The 23606-nt window shown below is 37.4% G+C and overlaps 1 protein-coding gene across 4 annotated transcripts in view; it reads left to right on the top strand.

Moving 5' to 3' along the window:
• FOXJ3 (forkhead box J3) overlaps positions 1-23198 on the top strand; it is a 145953-nt gene extending 122755 nt beyond the window's left edge. For 3 of the 4 annotated variants that reach the window (XM_043996004.1, XM_043996002.1, XM_043996003.1), the window contains 5 exons: positions 283-699; positions 12811-12912; positions 13350-13541; positions 18946-19053; positions 20253-23198. In XM_043996004.1, the coding sequence (XP_043851939.1) occupies positions 283-699; positions 12811-12912; positions 13350-13541; positions 18946-19053; positions 20253-20368 (935 nt within the window). In that variant the 3' untranslated portion in view covers positions 20369-23198. The remainder of the gene's footprint in view (positions 1-282; positions 700-12810; positions 12913-13349; positions 13542-18945; positions 19054-20252) is intronic. The other variant, XM_043996005.1, reaches the window with a different exon arrangement.
• Positions 23199-23606: the final 408 nt, after the last annotated feature.

Raw genomic sequence — 23606 nt, 5'->3', positions numbered from 1 at the left:
ATGAAGTAGTTATTCCAGTGTTTTAAAAAGCTTGATTCCTCCATGTGGGTTATGGGGAGGAACTGCTCCCCCCCATTCCTATTAAAGCTAAGTTCTTCTGTGCTTTCAGAAGGTCTTCCTGAAAATAGGTGGTAAAGCCCATGTCCAAAGATCACACCATCCGTGTGTGTGTGTGTGTGTGTGTGTGTGTGTGTGTGTGTGTGTACTTCTCTTGGGTAAATTTTAAAGAAATATTCTGTACAAAAAACATGACCAAAAAGTCTTTCTCTTTACTATTTTTAGGTTTGATGAGCATCCCTTCTGAATCATCCCAGCCACCCCATACTTCATGTTCCTATCAGCACTCTCCCAGCAATACCGTGAGCTCTCACCAACATAGTGGCCAAAGCAGCTTATCGAACAGCCACGGCAGTGGTCTTGGTGCTACTGCCAATAATTCTGTGGCGCAAGTTTCTTTGTCTCACCCCCAGATGCACACACAACCATCTCCACATCCTCCCCATCGACCGCATGGTTTATCACAGCATCCACAGCGTCCTCAGCATCCAGCACCACACCCACAACAACACAACCAGCTGCAGTCTCCACACCCCCAGCATCCGTCTCCACATCAACACATACAGCATCATCCGAATCATCAGCATCAGTCGTTAGCACATCAGACACATCCACCCCCACAGCAGGTATCCTGTAATTCTGGTAAGTTCTCATCTTCTGACTTGTGTTTAGTTAATTCTATATCAGAAGCAATTCTTAGCTATTCATAGTTCTGCATATTTGAGCATGAGGGTGAGGGGGTTGTTCTGGGGTATTTAAAACCATGAAAGAATGGGTAACCATACATGTAATGGAAATCATGTGACATTTATAACCAAAACTTTGTTCTTGGAAAGGATCATGACATTACAGCTTTACAACTAGAAAGGACCTTAGGGGGCATCTATTTATGCTGCTGTGCCCTGCACCCCCGCCTTTTTTTCCTTTTACTCCATAAGATTCTACAATTTAATGCGTTCAGTCTATCTGTAGGGTGAACTAGAGCCTCTGTTTAAAATCCATTTTGATTTTGATTTAGATGGGGTGTTTAGTAACCATTGCACTTTTTTGTGTCAAAGTTTTTGGATTGTCCCAGTTCTTTTAATAAATTTCCTCTTGTATACATTTGGAAGTTATATAGAGCAACAGAGAAAATAGCCTTTAATCCAGTGATCTAGTGGGGTCTTTGAGGCCCTTGTTTTAAAGCAGAGGTTGGCAATCTTATGACATACAAACAATGATTGCTTTTTTCTTTCTCCCTCATTTTCCCTTAAAATGATTAAGAGTTATCTTTTGTTTTAAAATTTTATGTTTTTACTTGGAACTTAAACACTAAAAAAAACGTTCCTGTTCATGCAGCAGAACATAAAGAAGGTTTTGTATGAAACTGTCAGTTTCCATTTAACCTTGATAGATTTGAAAAAATATACAATAAATTCTACACATTACTCTCAAAACTTTCCTGCTGGTCTGTGCTTCCTTCTAAACTTCATTCTGTTATCTTCCGTGCATTTAAAAAGACAAAAATGTTATAATGCCCTTTTATTATTTTTTTGGCGTCACTTCCTCTTTTCTTCCGTCTACAACTCTTCAATTTGCCAAGACTAATAAAGAGAGTGGCATTTCTAATAAATAAGCAGAATCAAGCAAAACAAATGTATCTGCGCCTTGTGTCCATCACTTCTCTGTTAAGAGGAGGCAATAGGTTCTCTGTAGACATGATTATTTAATTGAGGTAATATTTATAAAAACTTTGCAAACCTTTAAGTGCTATATAAGTTCCAGTTGATGATGATGATTCTAATTACAGCTTTGATTAGTGTCCTTAAGTCTTTTGAATTTGTTTTTCTTTTTTTTCGGGGGGGGGGGGTGAGGCAGTTGGGATTAAGTGACTGGCCCAAGGTCACATAGCTAGTAAGTGTGAAGTGTCTGAGGCTGGAGTTGAACTCAGGTCCTCCTGACTCCAGGGCCAGTGCTCTATCCACTGTGCCACCTAGCTGCCCCAAATTTGTTTTTCTTAATAGTGTTGTTATCCTTGTATAAATTTTTTCCTTACTTTTGTTGTTGACTTTACATCAAGATAGGTAAAAGCATTTATTTATTATGTGTTTACTGGGGGCAGCTTGGTGGCACAGTGGATAAAGCACTGGCCTTGAAATTGGGAGAACCTGAGTTCAAATCTCTCCTCAGACACTTATTAGCTGTGTGACCCTGGACAAGTCACTTAACCCCCAATTGCCTTAAACATCTGGGGCCATCTCCAGTCCTCCCGATATATATCTTACCACTGAACTCAAATGGCTCTGGAGGAGAGCATTAAGTTGGTGACCTTGCACAGCCCTCCCTGACTTAAATCCAGTTCATTGCAAGTCATGACATCACTTTATGTCATCATCCTCTTCTGGAACGAAGGACAAACAACAAGAAGTGTTTACTATGTGTCGGGAAAATAAGTGGTAAGAATACAAATACAAACAGTCCCTCTTCTCAAGAAGTTGATATTCCAATGAAGAAAGACATCACATAAAAGGGAGATGCAGAGAGGTTAGCAGGTGGCTCTATGTAGAGGGAAAGTATCTGGAGAGTCAGGGTAGATCCAGGAGATAAGTAAGAATTGCTTGGCTGAGCACTTGATCAAATAGAATTTCCAGGGAAGAATTCACCAATAAGAGGAGGGAGCTTCAGGGATAAAGGATACTCTGAGATTGTCTCTTTGATAATTTCTAATTGCACAATAATATTCCTTTACATTCTTAAACCACAATTTGTTCAGCTATGCTCCAGTTGTCTAAGAGGCAATCCTTTAGATTCTAGTTCTTTTCTCCCCCCACTCCACCCCCCATCCATGATTGTTTCTCAGTTGATTTTAATGTATTTCTATAGTAAACTGTTGCGGGGAGAGGTATATGCTCAAAACGCTTTTGTCTTATGAGTAAGGTTCATTTGATGCCCACTCTCAACCTTCCTAAATGTTTGTATATTCTTCTCACACACCCTAATTATGAGAAGTAACAAATTCTACCTCCTCCTTGCTGCTTTCTACACTTAGTATATTCCTCCTTTTCCCCTCCTTTCTTTGTTTCTTCAAATCCTTAGAGCAGGATCATTCCAGCTGTAGGACCTGTTTCTCACTTAACTTCTTCAGTATCCTTTGAAGACATTAAGATTCTGAAGGGACATATTTTTTCTTCCTCAGTTAATGAGCATTACTCCATTATAAAGCTCTAATTGCTCAGATAAATTTATCTTTCTAGGTTTCTTCTCTCTTCTATAAAAGGTTAATTTTCTTCCCTCTTTAGGACTATGCTCAGCTTTGTGGTATCAGTTATTCTTGATTATAAGCCTATATTGTCATTTTAAGATTCCCTCTGGTTTTTAGTGAAATCTTCCAGGTCCAAAAACTAGGTAGAGACCCAACATCTCACACCATATACCAACATAAGATAGATGACTTAGATAGGGTGATCTCATAACCAAATTAGAGGAACAACAAAAAATTTTTCTTTTAGATCTGCAGATAGAGGGCAAGGTCGTGACCAAGCAGGTATTTAGTGAGCATCACAGAAGATAAAATGAACAATTTTGATTACATAAATTTTAAAGAAAATTGCACGCGCGCACACATATACACACACACCCCCAGTGTAGAGAGGGAAATGGGTAACCAGGGAAAAATCATTACAGCAAATTTGTCTGACTTCGGTTTTATTTCTAAAATACATAAGAAACTGATTCAAATTTATACAAATAAGAACCATTTACCAATTGATAAATTGTCAGAGGATATATACAGGCAGTTCTCAAGGGAAGAAATCTGAAATATCATTTGAAAAAAGTTACTAATCATTAATCATTAAAGAATTGCATATTAAAGCAACTCTGAACTTCCTCCTCATATTCATCAGATTGGCAAAGGTGGCAAGGAAAATAAGAAATCTTAGGGGAGTTTTGGAAAAAACAAGTACATTAATGCCCTCTTTGTAGTGCTGTCAAATGATACAGCCAGTCTTGAAAGCTAAAAGTTAGTAAACTGTGCATACCCTTTGACCCAAAGAGATCAAAGAAAGAGTAAAAGGGATCCTTGTGGTTTAAAAAAAAAAATTAATGTAACAGCTTTTTTTGTGATGGCAAAGCATTTGAAAATAAGGGAGTGCCCATCAGTTGGGAAGTGGCTGAATCAGTTACAGTTTATGAATGTGTGTTATAAGAATGGATAAAGGGCTGTTCTCAGAAAAAGACAGAAGATTTCTGTGAACTGATAGAGAAAAGTGAAAACCAGGAGAACAACCTGTATATAGTAACAACAATATTAAAAGACAACTTTGCAAATCATAAGAACTCTGATCATTGAAGAGGCCAACTGCAGACTGAGAGGGCTAGTGATGAAGCATGCTATCCACCAAACGTGGACTCAGTGTGCAGAATGAGAAATAGAGGTTTGGGACATGGTCCATATTTGTTTTGCTTGACTGTGCATATTTATTGCAAAGGTTTCGTGCTCCTCTCCCCAAGTGAGGATGGAGGGGAGAAAATAGGTGGGAGATTAATTTTTTTTAAAATTAACATTCGTAAAAGAAGAAAATGTTTCCTTGGTACTTGATATGCTTCTTTCTGGATACTTTAATATGGGAGCTCTGAATTTGATTATGACATTCCTGGGGCTTTTAATTTTGGAGTTTCTTTAAGGCGATTGGTAGATTTTTTTTGAAATTTACTTTGCCCTTTTTTTCCACTCAATCTGGGCAATTTTCATTCTTGATTTCTTGAAATATAGTATATGGCCCTTCCTTTTCCCCCATTCCACATAGGGTTGGGGTTTTTTAAATTTGTTTTGGATTTTTGGGGGTAGTATCATTTTAAAAACAATTAATAAATTAATAATATTTATTTTTAATTTTTAACATTTGTTTTTTTTTTTTGAGTTCTTTGCCTCTCCCTTCCCTACCCTCATTGAGAAGGCTAGCAATTTGATATAGGTTATATATGTACAGTCATGTACAATATTCCATGTTAGTCATGTTGTGAAAGAGAACAAGACAAAAAACCCAAGAAAATTAAAGTAAAGAAAAAGTATGTATCTGTGCATTCAAACTCCATCAGTTCTTTCTCTGGGGATGGGTAGCATTTTTCATCATAAGTCCTTCAGAATTGTATTGAATCACTGTATTGCTGAGAATAGCTAAGTCATTCATAGTTGATCAAAATATAATATTGCTGTTGCTATATACAGTGTTCTCCCAATTCTGTTCATTTCACTTTGCATCAGTTCATGTGAGTCTTGCCAGGTTTTTTGATAGCATCCTGTTCATCATTTCTTGTAGCACAGTGGTATTCCATCACAATCATATACAACAACTTTTTCAGCCATTCCCCAATTGATGGACAATCCCCACAGTTTCCAGTCCTTTGCCACCACAAAAAGAGCTGCTATAAATACTTTTGTACATACAGGCTCTTTTCCATTTTGGTTTTTTTATCTCTTTGGTATACAGATCTAGTAGTGGTATTTCTTGGTCAAAAGGGTGTGCATGGTTTTATATTCCCTTGGGCATGGTTCCAGATTGTTCTCCAGAATGGTTGAATCAGTTCATGACCTCAATAGTACATTAGTGTCTCAATTTTCCTACATCCCCTCCAACATTTCCCATTTTCCTTTTCTGTCATATTGATCAATCTGATAGGTGTGGAGTGGTAAGTTCAGAGTTGTTTTAAATTTGTATTTCTTTGACCAGTAGTGATTTAGATAATTTTTTCATATGACTAGATAGCTTTGATTACTTCATCTGAAAACTGCCTGATCATATCCTTTGACGATTTATCAATTGAGGAATGGCTCTTATTTCTATAAATTTGACTCAGTTCTCAGTATATTTGAGAAATGAGGTTTTTGTTATAAAAATTTTTTCATAATTATAATTGCTATGGATTTCCCTCCATTCCTTTTATCCTACTCTATCTCTTCTTTTTCCCTGCCCATTCTCAAAAAGGTTTTGTTTCTGACCTCTACCTTCTCCAATATGCCCTCCTTTCTCAGTTCCTCCCAGCCCCATCGCTTTCCCTCCTACTTTCCTGTAAGGTAAGATATATATTTCTATACCCAACTGAATATATATGTTGAATTAAAAGTATCATTTTTCCAAGTAGGAATATAAACAGTTTAACTTTATTGAGTCCTTCATGATTTTTCTGTCCTGTTTACCTTTTTATGCATCTCTTGAGTCTTGTATTTGAAAGTCATATTTTCTATTCAGTGCTGGTCTTTTCAGTCAGGAATGCTTGAAGTCCTCTATTTCATTGAATGCCCTTTTTTTCCTCTGGAGGATTATACACAGTTTTGTTGGGTAGCTGGTTGTTAGTTGTAATCCTAAATCTTTTGCCCTATGGAATATCATGTTCCATGCCCTGTAGTGCTTTAATGTAGAAACTGCTAAATTTTGTGTTATCCTGACTGTGGTTCCATGATATTTGAATTGTTTGTTTGTGGCTGCTTGCAAGATCTTCTCCTTGACTTGGGAGCTCTGGAATTTGGCTAACTCCTGGGAGTTTTCATTTTTGGCTCTCTTTCAGGAAGTGATGAGTATATTCTTTACATTTCTATTTTACCTTCTGGTTCTAGAATATAAGGGTGGTTTTCCTTGATACTTTCTTGAAAGATGATGTATAGGCTTTTATTCTTGATCATGGCATTCAGGTAGATCAATAGTTTTAAAATTATCTCTCCTGTATATATTTTCTAGGTCAGTTTTTCCAGTGAGATATGTTGCACTTTTTTCCGTTTTTTCATTCTTTTAATTTTGTTTTATTGTTTCTTGATGTGTCATTGAGTGACTTGTCAATTTCACTTGTCCAATTCTAATTTTTAAAGAATTCTTTTCTTCACTGAATTTTTTACATCTTTTTCCATTTGACTAATTCTGTTTTTTTTTTTAATTGTTTTTTAACACGTTCTTCTCTTCAGTGAATTTTTGTACATCTTTTTCCCCATTTAGCCAACTCTGCTTTTTAAAGTGCTCTTTTCTTCATTGGATTATTGTGCCTCTTTTACCATTTAACCTATTATGTTTTTTAAGATGTTATTATCTTCAGTATTTTTTTGTTCTTCCTTTACAAAGCTGTTGATTCTTTTCATGATTTTTTTTTCCATCGGTCTCATTTCTCTTCCCAATTTTTCTTCTACCTTTCTTACTTGATTTTTTAAAATCCTTTTTGAGCTCTTCCATGGCTTGGGACTGTTTCATATTTTTCTTTGAAGCTTTGGATCTTACAGTTTTGACTTTGTCATCGTCTTCTAAGTTGGTGTTTTCATCTTCCTGTCACCATCATAACTTTCTACAGTCAGGATTTTTTTTCCGCTGTTTGCTCATTTTCCACCCTATTTCTTGACTTTTAACTTTGTGCTAAAGTGAAACTCTGCTTCCACAGTAGAGGAGATACTGTCCTGAATTTCAGAGGTTTCGCACAGCTGTTTTCAAAGATAATTCTGGGTACCTGTAAGTTTTCAGTTCTTCCAAAATGGTATGATCTAGGGAGAGGTGTATTTACTCCTCTGTTGACCTGTGCTCTGGTCTGTGAGTGACCACAAATACTTTTTTCGGCCCTGGAACTATGATCAAGGTCCCTGCTCTGCTGTGGCCACAAGCTCTGGTTTTAGCGCTCTTCCTTGACCTCAAACTTTAGGAAAAGTAGCCTTTTTTTTGTTTTGTTTTGAATTCAAAAAAACATCAACAAACATGAACATTTTATTATCACAGGAACAGAAAAAGAGGATTGTATATGAAGAATGGATCTCTATTGTGTACAGCTTGAATTAAAAAAAAAATTTCAACAGTTGCAAAGCTAGGCAGCTAGATAAAGGAGCAATGGTGTACTGACTGCTGGATCTGGAGTCAGTAAGATCTGAGGTCACCTGTGGCCACACACATTTAACTAGCTGTGTGACCTTGGCATATCAGTTAACCACTGTCTGCCTCAGTTTCCTCATTTATAAAATGGGTATTTTAATAATAGCACATGCCCTCAGGGTTGGTGTGAGGACCAAATGAATTAATATTTGTAAACACTTGGCAAACTTTAAAGCACCATATAATGTTAGCTGCTATTAATTAAAGCAGCCTGTCACTGTTTATGTTTCCTTTTGAACCTTGTTCTGTTCTCTTCTGTGCATTTTTAACAGGGCTTCAATGACCTTCTTTTCTTTGCCTTTTTGGGGCATCATTATTGATAGTCCCTTTCAATTCCCTCCCCCCCCCCATTGAAGTGGGGGAGGACCTTGTGATTGATTGACATAGTCAAGCAAAACAAGTCTATACACTGTCCATGTCAGAAAATGTATATTGTTTATATGAGTCCTCCACCTCTCTGCCAGGTGATGATGGGTACTGTAAGGAAAACAACTCCTACTCAGTAATTCTCTGGAACTCAGCAGCAGTGATGTGTCAGGCTCTTTTATTGTCATTCTCGCGAGAATGGGCAGCCCAGTGTGTAGCTGGTGGGTGCAAAGAATAAAGGCTCAAAGGCCCCGTTTTAAACCCTAGTCCCTAACATGAATGGACCCTCCCCATGGTCGGATTACTCAAGGGTTACAATCTACAAGCAAAACCGAGCTAACCAGAACACAGTATTCCTAACCCTAATTTCCATAATTATTCTTTGGGTTCTTAGCCAATGGGGGAGGTGATACAGGGAGAATTCTTCAATCCTCCCTTATATGGACATAGCTTAGGAGCAGACCTAATTGAGACCAGCTCAGGGCCATGTGATTTTTTGTTTGCCTGAGGCGGTGGGGGGAGAAGGAGACTTTTTTCCTCAAACAGGTCTGGAGGAGTATAATTTGAATGGTGACTATTAAATTCTTATTGAAATGAGACCATTCCCCATTTCCTCACTTCCTAGGTTTTTAAGCTTTCATTTTTCTATGATAATTGCCTTTGCTTCAGAAAATAATAAACAATTTGCTGCTTTGGATAGAGGGCTGAAACTGGAGGCAGAAACTTCTCTGAGCCTTTGTTTTCTCTTCTGCCAAATGGAGACATTAATACTTGTAGTACCTTTTATCACAGTAGTGTTGTTGGGTTCAAAAGAGATAATTTATGTCAAGTGTTTCCTTAATGTGCAATATAAATGTCATTTTATAAATAAGTTTTTTTTCTTTAGTAAATATGACCTTTTCTCCTTTTTCCTATAAATCCACTTTGTTTTAATTTGACCTCTAGAAAATTAAAACAAAACAAAACAACCCGCAAGCTTTTTTTTCTGAATGAAATTATATAGCCAGTTTTGTTGTGGGATTAGCAGCCATGGTAATTTGGATTTAAATGGCTTAGACAGATTTTATATTTAATAATTTTTTTTCCTACAAAGGGTTCCTTTTTTAATACATATTCTTTATAGGTCAAAGAGATATGGATCACATTTTAGATACTTCATTTTAAAGTAGTGATTTAATCTATTTTTCAGAATAATTTTGCAACAATTCCAGACAACTTGATTTATTAATCTTGTTGACCAAGGGTAATTGGTGTCTATATTTGTGCTGTCAAAAAAGTGACATTTATCTACCTCACAAGATTGTTTTGAATTAAGTGCTTTATACACCTTAAAGTACTATAGGAATAGTAGTAAATGTTATTCCAATAGAGTGAATGACCTAGAAATTTGGGGATATTTTTGCCAGTATGGTAGAATGGTAATTGCCACCAAAAGCAGTGTTTGTATACACTCATTTTTCTTTAACAAACAATATATTTTTTGCTTATAAAAAGCCTGTGGATTTTTAAATTGTTTGTATTTTATTGGGATCATTGTTAGATCACCTTACCTTTAAGTAAGACTTTTAGTGATAAGGTATCATAACCTAAAGATTACTGACAAGAAAATAGCTCTCAAATGTGCATAAATCTAAGTGACCTGTTGCTAAGTGTCTTAATTTTGATACCTATAGGTTATATTGTCTCCAGTATTAAGTGGCTGGAAATTATGATACGTATTTCATGATGAGATTTTTCACTGAATCTCAGAATGTTTAGACATAGTGGGGACCTTAGAGATCATCAAGTCCACCTCCCTCATTTGACAGATGAGGATCCAGAAGTCCAGAGAGGGGAAGGGACTTAACAAGAGCCTCAGACCTACTTAGTGGTAGAGGTGGGGCTCGAACTTGAAGTCCACACTTTTCCTATTATGTCACTGTTTTAAAACTTTTGAGTTTTAACATCTCTTAAAACTAACTTCTTGTAATTAATTTTTAAGCCTTAAAACAAAACCAAAAATATTCACATGAGAAAAATCATTTAAAATGAATTGATAAAATTATTAAAATATATAAATGTAAAATACATATGTAAAATAGAAATATATTACATGTATATTATATAGTATTATATCTATGATATATACATATAAAATAGTATGATTTTAAATTATTTAAATCTTTAAAATTGATTCTTTTATCCATTCTAATTACTTGGTTAGGTTTTATAAAAAGGTATGGTTGGGTTAGAGTTCCTGTCCTGTCCTTTTCTTAGAATATTCCAGAGGCACCCATAAATGTCTAGAGTAGGGATTCTTTTTTTTTTATTGAATAGAATTTTATTTTCCAAAATATATGTGAAAACAAATTTTAACATCAATTTTTAAAAAAACATTTGTGTTCCAACTTCTCTTCCTCCTCCATTCCCCCCCCCACTAGAACTCAAGCATTTCAAAATAAGTTACACATGAGTAGTCATGGAAAACATTCCCACATTAGCTAGGTTGTGAGAGAAAACAGTCAAAAAAACCCCCAAAACTTCAGATGGAGGAATTGTCAAAGAGGGAAAAAAATTTTTTTTTAAATGTGTTTCCAGGGGCAGCTAGGTGGTGCAGTGGACAGAGCACCGGCCCTGGAATCAGGAGCACCCGAGCTCAAATCCGGCCTCAGACATAGAGTAGGGATTCTTAACCATTGTTGTGTCCTGGACTCTTTGGCAGTTTGGTGATGCCTATAGGTCCTCTTTTCAGAATAATGGTTTTTTGGGGGGTTTTGGTGAGGCAGTTGGGGTTAAGTGACTTGCCCAGGGTCACACAGGTAGTAAGTGTCAAGTGTCTGAGGCCAGCTTTGAACTCAGGTCCTCCTGACTCCAGGGCTGGTGCTCTATCCACTACACCACGTAGCTGCACCTAGAATAATGTTTTTAAATGCATAAAATAAAATATCTAATATTGGAAATATAGCCAGCTCAATAGGCATTTATTAAGCACTCGATACATGTCAGGCACCTACACTAAGGCATGGCAGGGATAAAAGAAAGGCAAAAGGGTTTCTGTTCCTAAGAAACCCTGTAACAACTATATACAAACAAGTTTATTTACAGGATCTATTGAAGATCATCTCAGAGGGAGGCACAAGCATTAAGGGAGACTTCTAAAGGTTTCTTGGGGAAGGTGGAATTTTGACTAAGACTTGAAGGAAGCCAGAGGACAGGATGAAGAGGAGTCATAGTAGTCCAGGCAGTGGGTGACTTCCAGTGAAAATGAACGGTGTTTAGTGCTGCAAACAACGAGAGGCCAGAGTCACTGTTATCAGAGTTAATGGTAAATACAGCTAAAACATTTAAAAAACAAATTCATGGACCCCAGGTTAAGAACCCTTGGTTTAGTAAAAGTAATTTACAATCTTCTAGGGAAATATATTTCAGTCAGTAACTTTTTTCTGCCATTTAACTTTAATCTTTGATGCTGAAATTTAAATACATCCTCTTTTTGCCCAATATTTGTTAGAAATAAAATAGAACGTAAAAGGAATGAGTGATGTTAAGGGCTAAAATTCTAGCTAGTCTGTCTAAAATATCTAATGAGTGGTTGCCAATAAATTATAAGCTTTAGCAAGAGTTAGGCTTTTAAGCATTTATTAAGGAGAATAAGAATTTGGTAAAGAAAGAGAGAAAGGCCTACATTCATCTATCAAAGGGAGGGAGCATTCCTAGCTCCACTCTCCGCCAGAGTCCACATGAAAGAGCCTGAGTCAGAGCTCCAGGCTCCCCCTTCTTCCTCCCACAAGCAAACGTCACTTCCTGACGCCATAGAAAAGACACATGGTCTTGCCCTCAAAGACCTTCACCTCATGGCGGAGCTTTTCTACAGTCAGTCTCCAGCAGGTGGCATCATTCCAATCGTTACAGTGACAATAGAATTTTATAGCAATATTTATAGATTATACCCACTGCTATGTTCAGTCAGGCCCTGTGGTGACCAGGAAAATCAGAATACATCAGCAAACAAGTATGGCCAAGAAGTTTCGAAATTCTCAGCTTCTATGGGCAAAAACTGTACTTTATTCATCTTGTATTTCCCATGGTTCTTTGTACATAGCTGGCATTAAAATGTTTGTTGAACAAATACTGAAAGATAATGAACTTTTAAGAATTTAGGAGTCTTTATTTTACCTCTGGTAACACAGCCTCCTTCAGCCTTACCTGTCCTATTTATAATCAGGCTGCTATGAGAAGTAACTAGTAATTTGGATTTAAAAGGACTCTGAAAACCAAGAATTTACTTATAGGAAATTACCTTAAAAAGAAAGGGTTTGAAGGCAATCCCAAGATGCACAAATTGGGACCTTAACTTAAGAGATGCTGGTTGAATAATGTAAGAAGGTGACTATACTTGAACATCAATAAGACCCCAGGGCTTCTGAAACCATTGACTGTACATAGCAGTATTACATCTGTGTCTTTGCCAGTTCTGAATTTTAAACATTTCATCTAAGATTTACAGAATTATGAATTGCTTTTTCAGGTGTTTCTACTGATTGGTATGCAACACTAGATATGCTGAAAGAAAGCTGTCGGATCGCTAGCAGTGTTAATTGGTCAGATGTGGATCTTTCACAGTTCCAAGGTTAGTTGTGACTATATTTTGACGTATAACCAAAGACATGTTGTCCCGCCATTTTTGGTGTATTTCATTTTCTTCAGCTAGTAGAAATACACATCCTATAGCATGTAACATTTCTTCTGTGCTTGAAAACTGACACTTTGCAGCGGCCATGTAAAATTTGGTATAGGCTCACAGCCTGAAACGAATTAGGCCAGAACTTAAATCGGGTGGATCAAGGACAAACTTTTAAAAATCTGAGGAATAGTACAAATAGTATACTTTCGGCCCCAGAATTTCTTCAAGAACCTACTGCTCCTGCCCTACAAAGGCCAGTAGAAAATTTCTGGGCTAAGAAAGCTTTTAGCTGTTTGCTAGATTTCTCTCCTCCCTTCCCCATTCCCCACTCCCAATTGTCTGCAAGGCTGTGTTAAATATTTCTTTTAATTTTTCCCCCACAGGTTTGATGGAGAGTATGAGACAGGCTGATCTCAAGAACTGGTCTTTAGATCAGGTCCAATTTGCAGATCTTTGTTCTTCTCTTAATCAGTTCTTTACCCAAACTGGTCTTATCCATTCACAGAGTAATGTTCAGCAAAGTGTTTGTCACAATGCCATGCACCCAACAAAACCTTCCCAACACATTGGAACAGGTATAGAGTTTCTATGTAGTAATTTCCTTGTTTTTATTTTTCCTCTTCATTTTAAATTGAAAATTTAGTGTCTAGTAACTGATGTTCAGATTATGAATCATTTAGGCCCTCTGTTCAAATCATGAAATACAAAATATGTCTTCATCTTAGTTATTCTTGCTTGTAGTTCTTTGTAATGTTGATAAGTTTATTATAAATCTTTCTATAAAAAGACTTTTATAATTGCCTTTTGTCTACCAAGAGGGTGTGATACACTGGAGTTATTTTTTATATTTCAGTATCAACCTAAAATTGTGAAATTCTCTTCACTTTAATTTGTTTTTTTGTTTTTTGTTTTTTAGCAACAAACATTTATTTTATTTTCCATTTACATATAAGGGTAGTTTTCAACATTCGTTTTCATAAGATTTAGAGTTCCAAATTTTTCTCCCTCCCTCCCTTTCCTCCCCCCTCCACAAGATTGCAATCAGGTTATATATGTACAATCCACAAGTGTTCTTTTTATCAGTTCTTTCTATAGGGGTGGATAGTAAGTTTCCTCATTAGTTCCTTGGGATTGTCTTGGATCATTGCCCTGCTGAGAGTAGTTAAGTCATTCACAATTGCTCATTGAACAATACTGCTGTCACTACGCACAATGTCCTCTCAGCTCTGCTGACTTCACTATACATCGATGTTCATTAGTCTTTCATCTTCACTTTAATTTGTATGGAATTATTAACCTGGAATAAAAGTAGCATTTATATTTTGACATGGTGCAGTGGAAAGAAAGCTGGCTTTAATGTCTTAGATGAACAGGACCTGTTTGAATACCAGCTCAATTACTTCCCTACCTTTTATGATATGCAAGTAACCTTTCCGAACCTGGGCTCTTCATTTGTAAAATGAGAGGGGCTGGACTCAATGAACTTCAAGGGTCCCTTCTTACCTACAAGTTCGTGAATCTGTGATGTATAAATAGGGAGGGGAAATGATAACAAAATCATTTGCTTGGTAGTGAGGGGCATTAAAAAACTAAGAGACTAAAACTGTTTTGCTTCTGACACTAAAATATTTTTTCTGAACCTAAATAGCAAAATCCAAGTGTTATCTGTTTCCCTTTTTTCCCCCTAAAACTTAGTTCTTCCTAATAGCCTCATTTTCTTTTATGCTCTTTGTGTTTCACCATTTGCCACATTGTAGAAGTTTGAACATTCTTTACTTTACTTCACTTTCAGAAGTTCTTTATTTCTGAATCTTAATTTCTTGCATTCCCTAACACTGTGGTCACTTCTAACTTGTTCACTTGTCCCAGCTACTGAAAATAATCTAACTTTTATAATGAGTTTTTGACCACCATTTTATTTTCTTTCACATTTCTTATTCTTTCTTCTAGGGACCTCCAGTTTAACATTTCTCTTTCTCAAAAAAGTTTTCATGAGGGGCAGCTAGGTGGCGCAGTGGATAGAGCACCAGCCCTGGAGTCAGGAGTAACTGAGTTCAAATGCGACCTCAGACACTTAACACTTACTAGCTGTGTGACCCTGGGCAAGTCACTTAACCCCAATTGCCGCACTTAAAAAAAAAAAAGTTTTCATGAGTATTGCCTTCTAGTATAATCTGAGTCGGCCAGAAATTGCTCTTATTCCATTCAGTGCCTCACTGAGAATCCACCTCATAACTTTTATTGGCTCTTTAATTCTATGATACTTTTCCTTGAAACTATTTACATTTTCTTACTACTGAATGTTTTGCAGTTTGCCCCCCAGATTTTTAAAAAAGAAGAAATGAAAATTAATTTAACCTAAGCATAAACACCAGCCTCCTTTCTATTTTGTTCTCTTTCCTGCTGGTCAGCTTTTTAAAAATGTTTTCTTCATCTTTAAAAAGAAGGAGAAACACATTCCCTCATCCTGTCTTGCATACTGTCTGTACTTTTCTTAAAGAAACTTTCAATTTTGCAAAAAAGTTTGCCTTCTCTGTCAGTTGTCTGCCCATGCTTTGGTTCAAGGGATATTGGGAATGGGAGCCCTTTGGTAACTACTGGGATTGCATAGGAGAAGTTGGATGGGTACAGGGAAGAGAGGATTAGAAGTTGATTGACAGTTCCTGGGGAGAGAACAGGTGAAGAGATTTATGAAACTACCATGAAAGTATTTTTAAACTAGTCCAGCAAAAGTGTGACCATATGTTAAGTTGGTCCCCTCATCTAGACTTCCTTTCTCTGAGTGCCATGGTTCGTTTTTATGAGGTTCTTAAAGTGTGGGCTCCCTTGACTGTCATAGCATTGTCATTTTTGTTTTTTCACCATTATCCTTCCTGATGAATCCATTTGGGTCATCTTTGGCTATCTACTCCTCATTATCTTTGGGTCTTCCCCAAAGTTCTGCCAAGTCACCCTTGCTTTCATCCCTGTCAGTCTGTGTGTGCAGCCACATCTCCAGATCACTCTGATTAGTTTCCTGTGCAGGTTCTCCTCAATCTTGTGCTCCAGTGTAAGATAATAGAACACTGGATGGAACAGGAGCCTGGAAACTTGAGATCAAGTCTTGGCCCTGCTGCTTCTTAGTATCATGGATAAGTCACTTCATCTTGCCCTGCCTCAGTTTCTTCCTCCATAAAATAAGGGGGTTATAATAGAGTATCTGTAAGGTATTTGTCAGCTCAAGCATTTGGGGATTTCTTTATCACTATTAGATGGAAAACTTAAGACACTATATGATTGTTAGGTATTAGTAGTAGTATTATTATGGGGGGGTGAGGGGCAATGAGGGTTAAGCGACTTGCTCAGGGTCACACAGCTATTAAGTGTCAAGTGTCTGAAGCCAAATTTGAACTCAGGTCCTCCTGAATCCAGGGCCAGTGCTTTATTTAGGCAGCCACCTAGCTGCCCTCTAGTATTAATTTCTAAAGGTGATTTATCTCCCTTCTTTTTTTAGCTAATGATGATAATAGCATTTTATAAAGCACTTTATCCTTACAATAATCTTGAGAGAGGTGCTGTTATTATGCATATTTTACAGATAAGGACACTAAGGCTGAGAGAAGTTAAGTGACTTGCCATGGGACACATAGCTATTAAGTGTCTATAGTTGGATTTGAACATTGGTCTTCCTGACTCTTAAGTTATCTACAATTATCCACTGTGCCTCTACCTTCTGTGCCTAAATGTTTTGTCCTCTGTCTTACCTAAGCTCTCTCTGTTTTGGATTCTACTCATTTTACCTCTTGGATCCTACCAAGATTCTTGATGCCAAAGAATAGGAAATATATGGAGAAATATCTAATAATGAGTTCTGTGCAGATCAGCATTTGCTCTGGAGCTAGTCTGGGAGAGTTGCCTAGAACCCTAAGAGGCGATGTGACTAGCCCAAGGTCACCTAGCTAGGAAGTAATGTAGAAGATATGATTGAGGTGGCACACCAGACTTTTGTGTAGTTAAAACTATTTATGTAGCGTGGCTTTTCATAAATGTTTGCTGACTCAGGTGTTTTTTGTCCTTCTGGTTTCTTTATTATGGCAACTGTTTTTTACATCAGTGAAACTCTCCTATAAAACGTTGATAATCTATGTCAATGGTGTTTCTGCTGCCACATTCATAGGTAAGGAAACTGAAGTAAAGAAAGATGTATTGACTTTCCTGAGGTCATAGGCAGGATTTAAAACAAGTTCTTCCAACTTGTAACTTGGTCTTCCTTCCACTGATGATACCAGCCTATTCTGCCTCTTTTAAAAGATTTTTGTGTTTTTTTTTCAAGCTTTCCTGCTCTCTTCTCTCTTTTTTGCATCTCATGACCTCTTGACATCATTTTCTTTTCTCCTTTTATTTTTTGATGAAGTGTCCTTTCTCAACAAGACCAATGACTCTGCCTTTACTCTCATTGCCATCCCCTCTTATGTTCTGATAAGTCAGCCCTGATACTTATCTCCCTCCTCTTTCTAATCTTGTCTCTCCCCATCTACTGGTTTCATCCCTACTGGCTAGCAGAACACTCAAGTTATTCCCATGCTTTTTAAAAAACAACAAAGTAGACCCTACTTTCCCCTCATATCATCATTCTGTGTCTCTGCTTCCTTTCTCAGCCAAACTCCTAGGAAAAAGATGACCATTCTTATCTCTATGTCTTCTTCTCCCCTTAGCCTTTCACAGTCTGGCTTCCAGCCTCATTATTCAGATAAATACGCTCTCTCCAAGGTTACCAGTGATGACTTCATTACTACATCTAAACAGCTTATTCTCAGTCCTCCTTTCTGACCTATCAGCAGCCATTGAAACTGTTGCCTGTACTTTTTGTTTTGAGGGGCAATGAGGGTTAAGTGACTTGCCCAGGATCACACAGCTAGTGTCAACTGTCTGAGGCTGGATTTGAACTCAGGTCCAGTGCTTTATCTACTGTGCCACTTAGCTGCCCCCAACCTATCCTTTCTTTATGGACACTTCTTCTCTGGGTATTTCTAACACTGCCTTTTCTCTTGGCTGTCCTACTTATCTGACTACTTTTTTCAGTCTTGTTTGTTGGGTCATCGTCCATGCCATGCTCCCTAATTATGAATGTACCCCAAGACTGTTCTAGGCCCTCTTATAGATTCAGTTACTGTTTCTGTGCAAATGGTTCCCAAATCAGTCTGTCCTTCCCACCCCCACCCCCATCATTCTTTTTCCATAACTTCTCATGCGTATGTCCTGTTTCATTGGAATAGCCATGGCTACCACCCTAGTTCAGGTCCTTGTCACCTTCTACTTGGGCTATTGCAATAGCTTCCTAATTCAGCTGAAAATTTTTTCTTATTTCACACATCTGCCAAATTGATTTTTCCTAAAGCACAGGTTTGACCATGTCATACCTACTAATAAACCCCATAGCCCCTCATCAGCTCAAGGATCAAAAGTAAACTTTCTCTTTGATCTTCAAAGCTCTTTGTTGACCGACCCCACATTTACCTTACCAGCCTTATTACACATGACTTCCTTTCACACACTCAACAGTCCAGCCATCCCAACCTTGTTTGTGCCTTGTCACTGGCTGTCCCCCATACTTACATTTACATGCCCTCACCTCTCCTTCTCAGAAGTTCTACTTTCTTTTATGACTCAGGTAAGGGCTAGTTCTCTAGGAAGTCTTTCTAATCTGATTCGCTGCTAGTGAAGTTTTATTTTGTATATTTTATTTATCTACATGTGTCTTTCCAAATAGAATATAAGCTCCTTGGGGGCAAAGACTTTATGTTCCTAGGGACTAAACATAGTGCCTGTAATAAGTGCTCCTAATAAATGCTTAATTATTTGATTGATTTGAAGGAAACTATAGTTAGTATTGATCTATGCTGATATATGCTGACTAAAGTCATTCTGATATTTTAGTGCTGTTTTTAAACTTTACATTTACATATATGCTTTCCTATATTTGCTCCTTATTATCCATAGGAAACTTGTACATAGATTCCAGGCAAAACCTCCCTCCTTCAGTGATGCCTCCCCCTGGTTATCCTCACATCCCACAATCACTTAGCACTCCAGGATCAACAATTACAGGTAATTCACTTTAGCTTACCTCTTTGGGAGTGGGTGGTATACATAGGTCTGATGCACATAATCTATCCAAAGCCTGTTACCAAAGCTTCTTATAGCTTGTCATGGGTCCACACCCTTAGGAAACCCAGGGGGTAGATAAAGGACTCTCAGAGTTTCAAGTTTGCATCATTGCATCATTGAGTCCTGTTTTGCTTGGCTCCAGAGGGAAGTTTCAGAGACACAGGTTTCAGCTTGATATGAGGAAGAAACTTTGACACTGGGTTATTCAAAAGTGGAATGGGCTGTGTTTGAGGTAGAGAGTATTATTATCTCCAGGGATCTTCATGCAGAGGCCGCATGACCAGTTGCTGTAGATACGTGTAGGGGCTTGTTCTTGCCTAGCGACAAGTTGGAGCAGGTTCTCCTAAGGTATCTTCTACATCTTGAAATTCTGTGATCCTAATTATACAATTTGAACCATAGAGGTGCAAGTAGTTGGGGAGGTACTTCCTCCCCAATGCTTATTTATATCATGGAATTTTAAAAGTTCAGAATATCATCCGCAGGATAGGCAACTAGCCAGTTACGTAAAAGACAAAAGATAGCTTCCGTAAAGGGAGCTTATTATTAGATAGTTACATGATTCTCTCTAAGCAACAAGTTCTGGCAAATTAATAACCTCTTAACAGAACAACACACATGGCCCTAGTTAATAGCTAATATGGTCTTTTGTACCAGGAGGGGTAGTGGGAAGGATTCACAGAATCATAGGATTTAGAATTGGAGGAGACTTTTTAGAAAGTGATCAGAAAGCGGAAGCCCAGAGAGATTTTAAGTAACTTTTCTCAAGGCCATACGAACCTTAAGGAGCAGGTGGAAGATTCTAACCACAGAATTTCAGAGTCTGACTCTCTATTCAGTGCTCATTCTACTATACCCCACTAGCTCACTTTAGAAGGGAGTAATGGCCTTTTGGGTAAGGTGTCAGGTTTCCTAGGGGACGCCACTGACTTTATCTGTACATATATCTCCTTTTCTGGTAACCTAGAAAAACCCTGACCTGCTCACTTATCAGACTCGTTTGCCCAAGTCTCTCCTGTACCTCTCTTCTTCAGCTCACCAACCGATGCCATGTGCCATCTGAAAATAGAGTGACGTGTTTATTGCATTATTCCTGATCGCTGTGGGAAAATGGCCTAACTTTTCCCTTTTTTTAATAGGACATCATGGAGCAATGAGCCAGCAGCATATGATGCCTTCTTCAGCCTTCCAGATGCGCCGCCCTCTGCCTCCAGATGACATTCAGGATGACTTTGATTGGGATTCCATTGTGTAGGACTTTGAGGGCATAGTAACTCTGACCTTGTTTTCCATACAGTTTAAAAAAAAAAGTGAACCTGAATTCACTAATGACAAGGTGAAGATTATAATCACTATAAAGATGCTATCTAAATTTACTTTGAAGACAATCAAAAATATTTAGCAGGATAACTTATGGCTTTTATTTGACCCAAACAAGTACTCCATGTCCGTCTCCCTGCCAGCTGCCGTAGCTCATTACTGTCACGTGATTTGGACAGCTTTTAGCTTGTGTTGGTTTGATGTTGACCACAAGTGCCAGACTGATTTCTAGACAGAGCCTCTTTTGCTGCAAGCAGTTTATAGATACATATGTGTAAATATATGTACAAAAGTAAGAAAATTAAACTTTTTCCTAATTGGGTTATAATGTCTTAAGAAAAGTTACTGTGAGTTTTTCTACCTGATTAGGCTCTTTTCTGTAAGATTCTTTTGTGTAGGTAATTAATAAGAAATTAACTTTTCTAAGCCCAGTTTCCTTTAGTCCCCCCTTCACCATTCTATAGGCCAAATAGTACATGTGCATTTGACTTCTGCCTAGCAAGCAAAGGAATTCAGAGTCCACAGTTTGACATACAAGCCCAAAGTGGCAAGTTTTTCAAGAGTAGCTGAAGAAAAAATAGACCAAAGTCATTTAAGTTTTTAAAATTTTGTCATTCTCTTAGCATATGTTGTCAGTGGCCTTTATGTTCATTTTTAAAATCCTCTGTAATGACTATAAAATTCATTTGACCAGGTAGAAATTGAGCACAGCCTGGTGCTTTAAGCAATCGATGCTTATACTTTCACTTCCTAATGTATTTATTATTATAAAGTTTTATTTTAATATTTATTACTACTACCTTTGGTGAAAGTTTGGCTCCAGTTGGGCTCATTATGGAGAACTAGAAAATTTAAAGTAAAGCATGGTTACAGTGCTGAGTAATTGTGGATGAACCAAAAGAACCTCAGTTGTCTTCTGTATAGTTAACTCATTCTGGATGTTCTGGGAGTAGTCACCATTGCTTTGCTTTGGGTGCATGAGACTTGGTAGCTAGAGAAAGATCCTACAGTATTCAATTCAAGAGTTCATTTGGAGAACTGAAGAAGTTAACCTCTGTCAGTTTCTCTTAGAATCACTCTGAAACTAATGGGAAAATCATAGATTTCCACTCATGTCTGACAAATTTGAAGTTAACAGACTTAGACAATTCCTTGAAATTGGCCCTTTTCAGGTTTTTGTTTTGTTTCATAGTTAATGCAAGCGTGCTTATTTTCTTAGTCTTATAATAAAACTAGAGGAAACAAATTTAGAAAATTGAAACATTTAGGATCTTCAGTGAGGAGGGAAGGAAATTTGCCAAAATTTCTCTCTTCACAATGGAATACCCATAGGTTCCATCTAGTCAAGGAATGAATGAATGCCTGCCTACTGACCATTCTGTAAAAGATCTGGTCACGACTGAGTTCCACCCCACCCCCAACTATTGCAGTTGAGAAGAATGATCATTCTGTAGTGGGGCAGCAGAATTTCTTAACTAGAAAAACAAACATACACACATCTTTGTTCTTTTCAATGCAGAAACAGTGGAACATTATCTACTACTCATTGGACTATCGATGGAGAGGAGGGGGCATCTTAATGTAACCCATTTACCTAGATGCTCTTCCCTAGTGGCAGAAAACCTAGAGGTCCCTTCTTAGAAAGTGCAAAGGTAAAATATTTGATAGTAATAGGCCATAGAAGATAAGCTTAGATAGTTTGTTCAAGGCCAGGTTAAACATTTCACTGTCAGTAGCAGCTTCCAGTCTGTTTAGATTATTAAGTAGCAATATGCACTTTAATGACATTTTAGGTATTCGAATGCAATTTTATGCAGAGGGATTTAGTTAGGAACGTGTACTCTAGCTAACCACTGACTGAAATTTTGCAAATTGTGTGAGGTTAATTTCCAATTTGGTAATAATTTGTTGATTCACAACTATCAATATTTTTACGTGAATTTAGAATTAGCAAGAATGGATCCTGAGGTGAAGTCTCAGTACTGTCTTATAACTCCCCTTCTGCCATCTTGTGATTCAAAAACATGGATTAGTTTTTTTAATAGAAAACCATCCCATTGTGCCTGGACCTGGATCTTTATCCAGATGTGCTCTGGGTGATTGTTGTGTTTGATAATTACAAATCCAGAAGTTATGCCTTGTGCTTAAATTGACCATACACTTTTTAGAAACATTAATAAATGCACAAAACTCACAGTGGGGCAGCCTGTCCAGGAGAACAGTGCAACTGGCATTTGTGGCCCGGTTTTTTGAATGTCAATGTGTCAATGTGCTTTTCTGTAAATATTTGTCTCTCATGTCCTTCTAGGGTGGGAGGGAATCAACCTGGGGATTATTTCCAATGGAATAGAGTATTTTGATATTGTTCATTCAGAGGGTGATGTGTACATATCTATATTGTATATATGTGATGAAAATGCATTGGCTTTTTGTGCATCACAACCTTTTATCTGTACTGCTGTTCTACAGTCAGTGTTTTAATGTTTCTACCATTTTGTTATTGCACGGTTTACTACTTTGCCTCTATGATGAACGGCACGGATTCTTTGTAACAGTTTAGTGCTGTAGAACATATTCCAAGTGTCATTAGGATTGTTGCTGCCAGAACTGATATGCATGAATGGCACTTAAAATAAAGATATTATGTTAACTCCATTTTTAAAAAAAAATTGATTTTTATAAGTTGTTTGCTGTAATTGAGGGAACAGATCTAAAAACATGTCTTCAGAATAGATACAGAAACACGTAAACAGTCTATTAAAACATGCCAGTACATTGTAGTCTGAATGTTTTCTAAGTCTTTGTCAGTGTCCCATGTTCTGTTGTTCAGAGTGGGGATTTTCTTCTTGAAGGCCCACCCTACCTGGGTCTCTTTGGAAAAGAATTAGCTTTGCTATTCACCAAGGCTAAAACACAGATCAACAAACATTTCCAGAGAGCCCAATGTGTACCTTTGATGATATTAGTCATACAAAGAGGAGTAATACCATAAGATCCACCCTTCTCACAGAGCTCAAGATTCCAGTCTGGGATAGAGGGCATGGAACCATAAGTTGAATAACTTATTTAATTATTATGGGCATTCCATTCTATTTAATGAGCTGCCGTGGTAAAAAAATATATATATATATATATATATAAATCTGTCACCTTGTGACTAATAACCCTGTTGT

The sequence above is a fragment of the Dromiciops gliroides genome, chromosome 3 (genome assembly GCF_019393635.1).
Source record: "Dromiciops gliroides isolate mDroGli1 chromosome 3, mDroGli1.pri, whole genome shotgun sequence".
NCBI lineage: Eukaryota > Metazoa > Chordata > Mammalia > Microbiotheria > Microbiotheriidae > Dromiciops > Dromiciops gliroides.
Note: the sequence above shows the minus strand (reverse complement) of the source record. Positions and strands in the feature narration are given on the sequence as shown.